This window comes from Mya arenaria, chromosome 14, assembly GCF_026914265.1.
Source record: "Mya arenaria isolate MELC-2E11 chromosome 14, ASM2691426v1".
Lineage (NCBI taxonomy): Eukaryota > Metazoa > Mollusca > Bivalvia > Myida > Myidae > Mya > Mya arenaria.
In genome coordinates this window covers 58,133,969-58,149,387 of record NC_069135.1, presented here as the reverse complement: position 1 = coordinate 58,149,387, position 15,419 = coordinate 58,133,969, and the positions used below count along the sequence as shown (strand labels likewise).

At 35.2% G+C, this 15,419-nt stretch overlaps 1 protein-coding gene across 3 annotated transcripts in view; it reads right to left on the bottom strand.

Annotated features, from left to right (window-relative positions):
* Positions 1-519: 519 nt before the first annotated feature.
* Positions 520-15,419, bottom strand: part of LOC128217537 (protein-serine O-palmitoleoyltransferase porcupine-like) — a 20,559-nt gene continuing 5,659 nt past the window's right edge. For 2 of the 3 annotated variants that reach the window (XM_052924733.1, XM_052924732.1), the window contains exons 2-14: positions 14,682-14,832; positions 12,613-12,774; positions 11,813-12,026; positions 11,314-11,354; positions 10,021-10,208; positions 8,717-8,823; positions 7,871-7,996; positions 6,885-6,985; positions 6,496-6,572; positions 5,507-5,570; positions 5,228-5,313; positions 3,263-3,367; positions 520-2,147 (exon numbers count right to left, since the gene is read on the bottom strand). In XM_052924733.1, coding sequence (XP_052780693.1) covers positions 2,049-2,147; positions 3,263-3,367; positions 5,228-5,313; positions 5,507-5,570; positions 6,496-6,572; positions 6,885-6,985; positions 7,871-7,996; positions 8,717-8,823; positions 10,021-10,208; positions 11,314-11,354; positions 11,813-12,026; positions 12,613-12,774; positions 14,682-14,802 — 1,491 coding nt within the window. In that variant the 5' untranslated portion in view covers positions 14,803-14,832 and the 3' untranslated portion in view covers positions 520-2,048. Of the gene's footprint in view, positions 2,148-3,262; positions 3,368-5,227; positions 5,314-5,506; positions 5,571-6,495; positions 6,573-6,884; positions 6,986-7,870; positions 7,997-8,716; positions 8,824-10,020; positions 10,209-11,313; positions 11,355-11,812; positions 12,027-12,612; positions 12,775-13,365; positions 13,395-14,681; positions 14,833-15,419 lie in introns of those variants that run through there. The other variant, XM_052924735.1, reaches the window with a different exon arrangement.

Below are 15,419 nucleotides of genomic sequence, written 5' to 3'. Positions count from 1 at the left end.
CACACTAACAAAGACGTACATGAAACTACACATATATATATCTACACTGTAATTATTAGCACTTTCTTACAATTTTTTTTTCAACAGTCTTGAAAGATAGACATGAAATCAAAACAGGGTTTTCCAGTGCTGAGGTGAACTATCCAGGAATTCCAGACTTGCAGGTACTTTTCTGTTGCACACAAGGCAGAACGTGAGAACGATATGAGAATGTGATTTGTTGAAAAACTAGGGCTAATTTTACAAACAATTTTGATTCCATTAAATAGCAGGTAATTAGATAAATAAATGTAAAACCACAATTGATCTGTTGACATTCACTGCGTATTGATCACCTTTTGAAAAGGAGCAAGTGGCCTGTAAGGATCGCCAATATTATTACTACTAATGATCATCTCTGGGGTCAATAGAGGTCAGTTACTGACCGCAACCAGTGTGAATACCATGTTTGAAAAGAATACACAAAATAAGTTAAAACTTAATGATCGGTAACAAAATTGACCAGATATATTTTTATTATATGTCACCTGTGACCATTTGACTTCAAAATGATTAGGAGTCAGTTTTATTGACAATAGAGTACAGTTACTGTACATACCAAATAGTTCATATGTTTTCATATTGTGAACAAAAGTGTTGTGACACAACAAAAATGAAAAATTTAAATTCTTTCTTACCAGTTTTTGTATAGCTAAAGACCATAAGACTTTATCAAGATGTTTCCATCATTTAGCCCCAAGTTGGTGGACATGAAGAACATTAAAAAAGGGCCTTTATCAAGGTTGTTCTATCATTGTAGCTCCTTCTCAGTGAACAGGAAGACCATGACGCCTTTATCGACTTTGTTCTAGCATTTACCTAGTGGCCTATTTTTGACCCAGTATTTAATTGTGACAAACACTCAAAACTGACCTTGACCAGTTAGTTGAATCTATTTTTTTTATTTTTTTTAGTAAAAGTGACCTTGACCCCTAACCTTCTAAAGCAATACTAAGCTAGCAATTCACAAAAGCTACACTACAAGTTTCGTTAATATTCATCAACTTTAACTGAAGTTATTTGGTGTTAACCAATGTTTGATGCCCGAAAATGACATCCTCATTGTAATGAACAGGTTTTTGTTGAAAATCTGGTTAAAAAATATGCAATGAACCCTGGGGTGGGGTTTGAACCCATATCTGACAAGGAAGCGGACCTCGAACTGATGCTTTATAGACGGATTCAATTAGTTCTAGGGCTTGTGATTTGGGCCTCAAGTACAAAAAAGTCATTAACCTTGTCAGATATGATCTTAACAAAACTGGATCAATTTGAACAAATACGAGAGAAAACTACATTTTGCATCGAGCAAAGTTCCAAATAGGATACTATATGGATGTGCTGCCTGTTAGGAGCTTTCATCGAAGTCTAACCATTTACAAATACCAATTTTAATGGAAAAGGAGCAACACTTTGTAGTCAAATGAGAGCTTTGTCTGTTTATCATACCCTTTAACAAAAATTAAACCAGCTGTATTTTAATGTAAAAGGGGCATAACTCTGGATTTACAGAGGTGATTTTCCCTACGAATTGATAAGGACATTATGACTAAATACTCACCAAGTTTCTTTATGCTTGGATAAAAAATACTTGAATAATTATATGCACAAAACTGAACCAGACATTATGACCTCAAACATTATGACCAAGTTTCATTGTGATAGGATAAATACTTGAGTAATTGAAATAAACCTACTATGATTTATAAACGTAAAAGGGGCACAACTCTAGTTTTACTCAGGAAATTTACCCATTATTTAAAACACTGTCACCAAGTTACATCATCACTGGATAATAAACACTTAGTTCTTGTGTACAAAGATTTTGCTGATGTAACCACTGCCGCAATCGACGCCTATATATGTGACCTTTTCAGGCAACACAAAATTGTTTCCTAAAACATGCAGATCACTGATCAAATGAAAATGGCTTGGTGCCAAGTGAGATGGACGGAGGGCCCGTAGCTTCACAAGGTGATGGGTACAGGTGTTGTGGAGTGAAGCAGGTATCAGATCATAAGATAGAAGAGGAACGTGCCCACCACCAGCCAGTGGCTCAAATAGCTGAAGGCAGCCCACTTCTGCAGAGTGTGTGCCATGTTATAGCCCTGAAATACACACCACATTGCGATACAGTACTTAAACAAGATAGACAATTATCAACAAATATGCATCTAAATATGAACAAGAAATGCAGCAATGTGATAAAAAACCAAGTTTTTATTAATTGACTAAAAAAAGTTGTGGTGGGATTCAGTTTCCATTGTTTTTCAATTTTTAGTAACAATGACCCTTGGGGGCCCACAATGCAATCGCATGAAAGTCCTTCATAAACTCTTCCTACATACAAGTTTGGTCAAAATATGTCAACCCTAACTTAAGTTATTCAGTTCCAACTGTTTTCCTATTTTAAGTAACAGTTACCTTAGTACCAAAGTTTTTTTTTAAATTTCTAGGGGCCTAGATGCAACCCTGTGAAAGGTCTTCATAAACTCTTCCTATATACCAAGTTTGGTAGCATTTTGTCAACCCTAATTAAAAATATTCAGTACCTTCTGTTCTTCTTTTTTTAGTAACAGTGACCTTGACCTTGAATCAAGGGGACCAAAACGCAATCCCATGAAAAACCTCCATAAACTCTTCCAATATACGGGGTACCAAGTTTTGTCACTATATTATGTCAAACCAAACTAAATTTATTTGATACCAAAGTTCAGTTTGAAGCTGCCTAACCAAGGTGGACACTTTTGTATGACTTTTTGAGACCTTCGCACTGCTCTACAATTATCAAGGCCAGAGTACTTGGGTGAAAGTATGGAAACCTTACTGAATACTGAAGATTGCCAGATTTAACTACCACACTTTATGTATATAGAATAAATAAATTCTGTATGGTTCTATTAGACAAAAGCACCTCCAGTTAAGGCAGGAAAAACAAATTTTGTGGAATTAAGAAATTCAAGATTCATAACATTAAAGTGACTGGGATGACTCCGCTAACACATCAGTTGACATAAACCTTCTCTAGCTAACATTTTAACATATCACCCTTCATGGTAACTGATATTATATAACGAATAACACATCTGAATTTTAGAGTCCAATCACATCTTCAACATATAAAAAGCAATTCTCCAGGTTGTATTTGTGTTTACAGGATTAACATTTTTATCCAGTTTTAATGATAAAACCCCCCAACTACAATTCATTTTTATACACTCACTGTAGTCTCGGAAGCACTGCTGTCGAACATGAGACCAAGGTAGGCAAGATGGAACACGGCCAGCACACCAAACACCAGGTTAGCGCACACAACATACGGGTGGCCCTGGATAGAGAGCACATGTATTAACACTGCCAGCACACCAAACACCATGTTGGCGCATACATCATACAAGTTTATCCTTAACTTTTCTTTGATTTGACCTAGTGGCCTATTTTAACCCTCCATGACACATTCAAACCTGAACTAGAGCTATCACTGAAGGTGATTAATACCCCCCGAACGCCGCCTCTCATTATGATTTATCATTGTATGAAGTTTTATGAAATTCCATCTAGTAGTTTTCAAGTTTACTGTACGGACACAAGTTTGACAAAAAAAACACAGAAAAAGGCAATAAATCTGTAATTTGCTAATATAGTGTAATGATTCATGTACACTGAACTCCTTCTCATTGTGCTGTACCATTGTATAAAGTTTTATTACATTCTATCCGATAGATTATGATATATCACTGTATGAAGTTTAATTAAATTCCATCCAATAGTTTTCAAGTTATGCTCTGGACAAGAAAAAGTAACAAAGGGCAGTAACTCTGTAATTTGCTGAAATAGAATTGCGGTTCCCATACACTGCACTTCCTCTCATTATGACCTATCACTGTATGAAGTTTTATTAAATTCCATCCAATAGTTTTCAAGTCATGCTCCGGACAATAAAAAGTAACAAAGGGCAGTAACTCTGTAATTAGCTGAAATAGAATTGCGGTTCCTGTACACTGCACTTCCTCTCATTATGATCTATCACTGTATGAAGTTTTATTAAATTCCATCCAATAGGTTTCAAGTTATGCTCTGGACAAGAAAAAGTAACAAAGGGCAGTAACTCTGTAATAAGCTGAAATAGAATTGCGGTTCCTGTACACTGCACTTCCTCTCATTATGATCTATCACTGTATGAAGTTTTATTAAATTCCATCCAATAGGTTTCAAGTTATGCTCTGGACAAGAAAAAGTAACAAAGGGCAGTAACTCTGTAATTGGCTGGAAAAGAATTGCGGTTCCTGTACACTGCCTTCCCTCTCATTATGATCTATCACTGTATGAAGTTTTAATAAATTCCATCCAATAGGTTTCAAGTTATGCTCTGGACAAGAAAAAGTAACAAAGGGCAGTAACTCTGTAATTGGCTGGAATAGAATTGCGGTTCCTGTACACTGCACTCCCTCACATTATGATCTATCATTGTATGAAGTTTTATTTAATTCCATCCAATAATTTTCAAGTCATGCTCCGGACAAGAAAAAGTAACAAAGGGCAGTAACTCTGTAATTAGCTGAAATAGAATTGCGGTTCCTGTACACTGCACTCCCTCTCATTATGATCTATCACTGTATGAAGTTTAATTAAATTCCATCCAATAGTTTTCAAGTTATGCTCCGGACAAGAAAAAAGTAACAAAGGGCAGTAACTCTGTAACTGGCTGGAATAGAGTTATGGTTCTTGTGCACTGCACTTCCTCTCATTGTGCTTTACCATTGTATTAAGTTTTAATAAATTTCATCTTGTAGTTTGCAAGTTAAGGTCTGGAAAAATATTTGACGGCAAAAAAAACAAATAAAGGGCAATAACTCAGTAATAAGCTAAAGTAGAGTTATGGTTCTTAAACATTGCACTTCCTCTCATTGTGCTTTACCATTGTATGAAGTTCCAATGAATTTCATTCAGTACTTTTCAAGTTATACTCCGGACAAACAAAAGTAACAAAGGGCAATAACTCAATAATAAGTAAGAATAGAGTTATGGTTATTGTACACTGCACTGTATAAATATGCACATATTGGTTTGTATATGTGTTCTAATGAGCATACTGGTATCTATGGGTGTTCTAACATGTGATGCATCTCAAACATGTGCGTTTTTTATGTGTGTTCTAACAGGTGAAGCATCTGTAAACTGAGCGTACCTGTTTGTATGTGTGTTCACATCCCTCCCTGCAGCGGCGCGCCTGCACACATGCATCAAATATCACCGATAATTTGTTCCTAAACACTGAAACGAACAGGCAAAATATTGACATAATAAAACAGCTGAAGTATATTAGTATTAGTATGATACAGAAATTATATAATTAATGCATTTTGAATCCAAGTAAAAAAAAATACAACAAGCTTACAAGTATAAATGAAAGTGAGAACATAACTATTTACAATCAGAGGGAAAGTAATTTGACAAAGCGACCTACCATATTCTACATAAGTATATACACCTAAAGACAATAATACAGCTGCTATCTGAAAGTTTAAACCCTGAAACAAAAAGAAAATTGTTATGAAAAATGAAAAAAAAAAATATTCAGATTTTATAGCACAACTGTTTTTGATATCATTTGTCATACATGTATACAACAAGAAACTTATTAAAGACCCTATACAACCCTTCACGTGAGTACCATTTTGGTTCATTTCTTGTGACCAAAAGACCAAGTTTTATGAGGATGGGGTAATTAAGTGCCTTGTTTGAGACCTATGACTAACATCAGACAACAGGCTGTCAAGACCAAGTTTTATGAGGATGGGGTAATAAAGTGCCTTGTTTGAGACCTATGACTAACATCAGACAACAGGCTGTCAAGACCAAGTTTTATGAGGATGGGGTAATAAAGTGCCTTGTTTGAGACCTATGACTAACATCAGACAACAGGCTGTCAAGACCAAACTTTATGCTTAGCTGGCTCACAAAAGTGATCAAACTCCTAAACACAGTCTGGTCACAGGAATGGTTAAATATGACACAATTTTTTTCCTAATTCAAGGGCGATAACTTGTGTAAGAATGATTGAAATGTGAAATAAATCACAGGTCCACAACAGCTCATGCTTATGTGTATTCCTACACTGTTTCCTTAGTGTAGGTGTCATACTTCTGGAGCTGCATGAACCACAATATCTTTCAGACCATAATTTCAAGGGCAATAACTATTGTTAGACAAAGTGACACGTGAAATAATTTGCTGGGAACCAGCTGCTGGTGCTGAGGAACATTCCTTTGAAGTTTCATGAGTGTTGGTGCAATACTTTTAGAGCTACGTTCTACACCAGATTTTTCAGTAGCGCTACACAATGATAAATGCGCCATATGTAACTACTATAAAGTCTTGAGATATATATATATATATATATATCTGAGAGTATAATTACAGTCCTACATGTCATGCTGAAACAGAACAACTTACATGTAAAACTGCACTGGCTATATAGGTTAAAAATATGGCAGCAAAGTTCCCAAGAGGTCTTGCTGACTTGAACACATCTGAAATAATCAAGAGCCATTACATGAAACCGTGTATATATATAGCCAAATGTATTTGCCATAAGATTAAACACAAATTTGGTAAAACATACAGTTTTGTTTTTTTCAACATTAAGCACTGCAATATGCTGATACACAGATGTATTGTGTGTTTATAGTACAAGAGTCGGGACACGACACATTTTCTATCAAGGGTGAATACTTGCAACGCAAGTGTCATACTTTCATTAAAACATGCATAACAGATGTTTAAAATGGATTAAGCAATCTTTACAAGTAATCTTTAATTGAAAGTCTAAATGTTTAACATACAAGTTTTGAGCCAGTGATGCATGGGGATGTTCCAGTTAGTGACGACCTCCACCAACGACCGTGGCAGCTCTATGCTTAATGGCCGACTCACTTTTATATCCCTGTAACCGTGGAAATACAGATAGTACTTTCTAGAACTATGTTTATGGGTAACCATAGAAGATATTATGAATTTTGAAACATTAGAATATGTTCTTTACTCCCAAAAATTATCATGTACAACATCAAAATCGTTGAATTTTGGGTCTTCAGATAAAATATCATATTACCATTGTATGTTATATGTATGTTTAATTTTTGTTTATAATCCTCTCAAGACCTCCTAAGGCCTAAAAAAAATACATTTGGTTCGGGTTACCCGACCCTACCTACGGAATAGGCGCCGACCCTAACGTTTTTATAGTCAGTTTGAAAAAAAAAATGAAAAACTAAAAAAAAAAAAAAAAAAAAAAAAAAAATTTTGTCCTTTTTTTTTTTGCTTTTCATATGTAGTTTAAAACCTTAATTGCTTATATAGAAGATAACTTTAACACCATTCTCCAATGATGAAAATGACATTCTTATATAAAGCCTAATAAAAAATAAAAAAAAGCCTACCTACCCCACCTATTTTTGAAAAGGATGTAACCCTAACCAAACAATTTTTTTTTAGGCCTAAGCCAAAATTGTGAGTTTCAAGATAATAACATTACAGTAAAGAAGATGCTCGCAGATGATAACAATAGTTTGATATTGTAGCTATTGCAAGTTACTTTTTGTATTTCATGTAATCATATTAAATGCATTTGACATTTTTCTCCACACAGAATTGGATATTATCTTATGATATGTCTTGATGGGAGATTTTTGTCTATAGTTTGCAATTATTACTTGTATATTAAACACAGCTATTAACCTATTAAAACATTAGTATTCTAAACTTAATTAAGAATTGAAAATCTTCACATTATATATGAGATAAAAATCCAGATTAAGTGAGCACTGACCACTTGACGTCATCGTTGGTGTGTGTTGCCCCCAGGCCACACAGAACCACTGTGGCCTCAGACAGGAAGCCAATAAAGTAATGGCTGAACCGGAATGACTGTGCATCACGGAATGAAACTGCCCACCTGTCAAGAAAATGAAAGAAATATTGTGACCAAATAGGTTGATTTCAAACTGACAAATAAACATCTCTTTCATCTTAAAAACCAAAGTGCAACTTTGATTTTGAAAAGAGATTGATAAAACACCTTAAATAGCATTACACCTTAAATAAATATCACCATTACCATGACTGGGTGAAAACCCCCACACATTTTAGTTCCAAAACACAAATAGTATTGATAAAAGCAAAGAACTCTCCTAAATTTCCAACTAAAAAGGGTTAAGCACAGCTATGCCCATTTTAGGATGAGTCAGGAGCCATACGTGTCAAACATTACCCCAGATACAAATCTTCCTGTACTGACCAATATTACCTGTTAAGTTTTCTGAGTCTATGTGTTATACTTTTAACAGCTACATTCAATAGTTCCATAATTTTCAATACCAATTTTTACTTAGTCAAGGACAATAACTAGTGATGTTTAAAACAAATCGCCTAAATTACTCTGCTGACAAGTTTTCAGTGTAGGTCTACTATGTCTACTAGGTACATATAAATTTTTTGAGACTAAGAAGATGACAAGCAGACAAGGCCAAATCTATATCTGTCCCCAACCCCTAACTCGAGGGGCAATAAAACTAGTAGATGAGAAAAGTAACCATTTATCAATTTCCTTGCGTAGCACATGTCCTCCCAAAGGAAAGAAGTTATCTAATCAAATACTTTGCAGGATGGCAATTACTTGAAGCTGTTGTCGAGGATCAGCCAGTGTACAAGGCAAGTGGAGCAGACAACACACAGGAGGGCCAGCAGTGTGCTGCACACAGCCTTCACAAACCACATCACTTTCTGTATAGAAAACACACACATAGAGATAACGCCCAGCAGGGCCATAATACACTATGCATATAAAACATGTAAATAGTGGTAACACACAGCATTTTCAATATATAAGACACGTAAATGAACTGCTACAAGTAGAAAAGGGTCTTAGTGTAAATTTTTAATGATCAGTTTCTAGCCTCAAATCAAATATGTTACTTAAGACTAGAACTTGGATGGATGTGTCGCCTATTATAATACATATTCATTGTAAGTTGGGCAAGACTTTGATGTAAATTGAGTTACTGAGGTGATTTATCACATGGACAAACTTGACTAAGATCAAACTCAAATGACACTCTCTGCCCACAAACACTGTGTCACCAAGTTTCAGAATGATTGGATAATGAATACTAAAATTCTTGTTTACACAAAGCACCGTCATACCATTTTAAACGTAAAAGGAGCATTAATCTTGTGAAACTAAGTAACTCACTCCACCAACGAACATAACCAAGACTTTATGCCCACAACACTGTAAATAAGTTTCATTATGACCGGATAATAAATAAAATATTGTCTGCACAAGACAAAAATCTACTATTTTTAACTTCAAAGGTGCACAAATCTCAAGTTACTGACGTAATTTACCCCACAATCAAACTTGATTCTGACATTATGCCCACAAACTTGGTGTCCAAGTTTATAATGATTGGACAATCTGCCTGAAAAAAGCTTTGCTGACACTGACACAACCAACTTCAAGAGTAATACCTACTGTATATGTCGCCTTTTCATGGAAGATTACTATAATGTGGTATTTCCCTGTCACATCAATTTTAAAAGGTCTATTTCTGCTCATTGCAGTTCATTATCATATGGGGAGGATGCAAGGCTTGCATATAATATACACATCCTCTTAAGTCTGCTGTTGACAGAATCCAGGAAGTTTTTTTTTTACATACTGTTACAATGCATCAAGATATTTTTGGATCATGAGTTATGTATTGAGTGATGGTAACAATTATGCTTCTTTTATAGTAACTTCCACATACCAATATCTTAAAAACAATAACTGTGCTTTTTGCATAAAATCAACATGAGTGGAAACCGTTTTTTCACCTCAAGGTCACTGAAGGGGGGAGCCAAATTTGCTAATGTATACTAAACTGACCACAGGTCTCATGTGCCAAGTGATACTCAAAAAATCCCCTGGGTACTTACCATAGGTCTCCTGTGTTGGGCAAGAATGTGACGGTACTCGCTGAAGCTGATCCATGGGCCGAAGATTACTGTGCCCACACAGAAGTTGTAACCAAAGTAGGCAAACACGCTCGGGAACTCCACCATGGACCCACAGCTCAGATCAAATGCCACACCGATCACCTTCATTGACAGGATGATCTGGGCTCCTGGAACATACACAGAAACTACCTTGGTTAGCTCAGTCTACAGTCTATATTACATAAATGACAAACCCAGAAGATCGTAGTTCATGGAATTAATTTGGCAACTAACTCCATCATCCCAGCCTACATCAGAACAAACATAAATAACAGACCAGGATTTAGTGATCAAATTGAATTGACACAACATGAAACTTTATTGTAAGACATTGAGTAATAATTAAAAGTTCCTATATACCAAGTTTGGTTGCTATATGTCAACCCTAACTAAAGTTATTCAGTATCAACACTTTTATATTTTTAGTAACAAGTGACCTTGACCTTAACCCTAGGGGCCGCAAACACAATCCCATGAAAGGTCCCCATAAACTCTTCCTATACACCAAGTTTGGTCACCATTTGTCAAACCTAACTAAAAAAATTCTATGCCATAGATGAGTTTAATGCCGCCCTTATGCCAGCACGCCAGGTTTCACTTTGGTTACAAATATCAAAATGTGGCTGTCAAAAGCATTAAAGAAATAAATAAATAAGAGACAAAAAGTCAATCAAGGGCCTTAATTTGTATAAAGAGTAAACATGGAGTTATGTAACCTAATAGAATGATGGCAGTAAACAACTTTAGGAAGTTTCAGTCAATTAAATGAAGGGTATAGAAGTAATTAGTGAAAATCCCAACTTGCTCTTAAACCAGACACAATGTGCCCTAAAATATTAACCCAAGTTCCTAAGTCAATCAGGGGCCATAATTTGCATTAAGGATAATATGGAGTTATGTATGCTCATAGTGTGATGGTCCTCAACTACTGTGTGAAGTATTTAGTGAATTGAATGATCGGTAATGGGGTAATAAGTGAAAATGTCAACTTGCCCTAAAACTTTAACCAGACGTGGACGCCGAGCAAGTAAAGTCTCCTTATAATATTTTCCCAATGGTCAAACTTATAAAGGCTCTTATGATCTTAAATTTTTCCTTAAGAAAAACATTTTAACAATAGGGAATTTCAGAATAGGGTACATGTCATAGGATTCAGCAATTACCAAATAACATTACAGAGAGACAATAAACTCAAATTTTCAGTTATAAGGTAATGCTGATTAAAATACCAACCTCTTAAACTATGCCAGACTGTTTTTTGGATGAGAAACTCACTGAAATACAAGAATACTTCTGTCATTATATAACAGTTATTAATGAATAGTCGGATATTTAAGTAACATTGCTTATGATTTTTCCACAACTTGTTGCAATTAAATGCATTTTTTTGTCTATGCAGACTGAATAACAACCAAAGAATAAAACTTAATAATCATGCACTGCTTTTAAGAAACAAAAGAAAAAAACGTGCATATTTTTTCGCTTACAAAGGACATATATGAACTATGCAACTTGCAACAAGCATTCATTTTGAAGTTATCATTAATCATATGTCAACCTTTTCACTGATTATTGGTCAATCACATAAGTATCCATTCGTAGAATCGGGTATGAGAAGTTACGGATGTAATCTCGGTTAGAAATAATCCAATGAGATCACGGCTTACAAATCATTTTAGGCAGGATCATTTGTAAAATTGGCTGTCACAAAAGTGCATATAACATTATTTACCAGGCCACAAGGTAAGTGATGACAAACAGTGCCATGGATATTCCACAGTAGTCACGATTACGCCAGTTGGTGAGGACGAGGACGAAGTAGGAGAGGGCGCAGCAGAAGAGTAGATAGAGCAAGCCGCGCTGGAAGAACATATGGAGGGCGAGCAGACCGAACATCAGACTGGACATGTGCATCAACCAGGGTGGGATATCCTGGTCATCTGAACCTGCACATAAGGCATGACCATTACAGCATTTTATCTGTGTCAAAATGACTGAATTATATCATCAATATCAATATATCAAATCAAACTGCTCAGTGCTGTGTTTAAAAGATATAATTGATGACAGAGGAAAATCATTATGATGTGAAAATCATGAAATTGATATAAAAAACTTAACAGAAAAACTAAATTTAAGGTCATGAGGTTAAACCCATCAATTACTTATTGTTGATAACTCATTCATCTGCCCCTGAATACACTTCAACCTGGAGATTTAGTGACCGGAAATAAAAACATATATAAATATATTTCAAATGCCATGCTTCAATTTTGGCTTGTTTTGGTGAATCCAATGTTTCTTGCATAATTATTTGTATTTAAACAAAGAAGCATTAGCTACACCCAAAACGCCAAAATTTAAGCATGGCTTTTGAAATATAATTCTGCTTCCAGTGACTAAATCTCCCTAATAAAGTGTATTTCAGGGGCAGATGACTGAATTAACGGAAAGGACAACTCTACCACCACATACTCTTCATGTAAGCTTCCACAACATGGTGTTTTTTTACCAATCTGCCTCAGTAGTTACCTGTCTTGGAGAAGGAGCATATAAGCTTGAAGACAAAGCAGAGCAACATGAGGGGAAGGACATTCTCCAGGGTCTGAAAGAAGGTCGGGGAGAGGCAGTTCTCCCACAGTTCGTGGACGGACACCCGCGACAGTGCCTCTCCAGCTGTATCATGACCATATGCTACAAGCGAAAGTTAAAACACATATGTAATTGTAAAGAATAAAAAATCCAAATAAAGTATGAATAATTTTAGAACAGGCAGGTTCTCACTGCTGTTAAAACAATGTAGTCAGTGCATGATATAATATGTATGGATACAACACATGCGATATAATGTAAACGATATAATATACTCTGATACAACACAGATAGTTAAATTCAGATACCAAAAACAAACACAAGAGAACCAAGAATACAATTTTAAAGCCATTCCTTTCCATAATGTATTAATCTTATAATAAGAAATTTAACAGAAACTAATTAAAGTAGCATGTATGTGTATAATAAAGGATAAAAAAGTAATTAATTTAATTATTTTTTTAACTACTTTTTAAAACAAATGATCTGAAAGAAATCTATATTGTTGGATAGACCAGATGCCAAGTGACTAGAAAAAAGTCAGTATGATTAGAACTATTTATACAATTCAGTCATCGAAACTAGACTTTGAAATGAACAAGCCTGAATTCTTATCCTATTGCTTGACATAAAAAATGTTAACAATCCATGCTATGTAAAATTCAGAATTTGAGCAAGCCCAGAACATTTTACCTGTGCAGGGCTTGTGTAAATTTTGTCCACTGAAATGTTGATTGATTATATATGATATTTACTATTGGTTTATAGCATTTATAACTGGTGGTTAAAAATAGCTAGCAACTTTTTTATTCTCCACAGAAACAGGCAAGAAGGTCTTCAACCATGAGCTCTTAACTTTGAACGAGTGTTTTCGAACATCTTTAAAAGTAAGTTACTAGGAACATAGGGCTAGGTTAACACAGCCTTTTCCAGGTCTAATGTTTTAATCAGTATTTATATTATATCAAAATAAAAAATGTCATTCTTCAGTAATGATATAATCAAATTGTCCACAAATGCAAAAAACATGAAATGCATGGGCAAATACTACTGCATTCTTGAGGTAAACTAACTTCATGCAAAATGTTATGTTTTAAAGTTTATCAAATAATTTCTCGGAAGTGGATCTGACAACTAAGTTAAAAGGGCAGAGGAAAAACAATAACAGCAATTTACTGTAGCCATCATGATCTATTGATATTTTTATTCAAGCAAAATCAATTTTAAAGAAAATTCTAATCAAGTTTCCGCACAGTTAGACCCTCCAAGGAATACTGGCTAAGGTCACAAATCCGAACACTTTTTGAGGTTTTTCACAATTATCTTGGAGAGTTTTTGTTGTAGTAAAATTTAAATTTCGTATGAAACATCTTAGGTTAATGTGACAACATCTGTCAAAGTACAGATTCACGATCTCATCAATTTTATGTCTAATATCCTTCATTTTATGGACAGTAAATCACCCTTAAATTTATGCTATGGTAGGCACAAATACCGAACACTTGCAAAGGGAAAATACATGGTCATACAATTATAATTAATAAGTATACTATATTAAATATACACTAAGCTGCAAAGTTATTTATTGTTTCCGATGTTTTTCAAAACATGCAATTCAAATGTAAAGCGTGATTTCTATTTATAAATATCTTGAATGTAGGTCAACATAACTGCAATACCTAAGATGCGCGTGCGCCCTCTGACGTCATTCCCCCATGTGCTACATTTTGATCTAGATCATCAAATAATCGATCACGGTAAACAAACGTGTGTTTTAGCCGGTGTTCGGGATTTGTGCCCTGTGCGGAAATGTACCTTCAACCAGTGCAGTAATTGTGATACTTAAGTCAACTGACCAGCCTCCAAAAATCCAAACTATGTGGAAAAAAAACAGTCGATTAATTCCCTGTGTTGGCTGCAAAAGTGGCAGTCTGCTGAGGAAAATGGAAATTGGGTCTAACTTGTTGAGTGCACTGTTTTAGTAAAAACTGCACATGATATTCTTTCACCTTTCAAAAGTTCATCCAACTCTGGGTTGGCAACATCCCCATCGAGATACGCCCTCAGCATGTCCTCATCAATGTCTCCCAGGTCTGGAAGCTCATCTCCATAGTAAACATCCTCCTCCATTTTCTTTCTACACTAGTTTGCCACTTCGCTCTAAGAAAATACATTCATATGTTAAGCAATATTCAAATCGTTTCTAAAAAAACAACATTGGCCCCTTAAAACCTGATCTTAGAGATGCATTTGCAAATAGCTAAGGTATTGCACAGGGAGGTTTATAGCTAAGGTATTGCACAGGGAGGTTTATAGCTAAGGTATTGCACAGGGAGGTTTATAGCTAAGGTATTGCACAGGGAGGTTTATAGCTAAGGTATTGCACAGGGAGGTTTATAGTCATTTTTCGTACCCTTTGGATAGTTATTTGGTACCCTTTGAATAATTATTTGGTACCCTTTGGATAGTTATTTGGTACCTTTTGGATAGTTATTTGGTACCCTTTGGATAGTTATTTGGTACCCTTTGGATAGTTATTTGGTACCCTTTGGATAGTTATTTGGTACCCTTTGGATAGTTATTTGGTACCTTTTGGATAGTTATTTGGTACCCTTTGGATAGTTATTTGGTACCCTTTGGATAGTTATTTGGTACCTTTTGGATAGTTATTTGGTACCCTATATTTTATTTCCCTCCTTGACTGTCACACAGCTGTTCAAATCTATTTATATCTTGATTTGACAAGG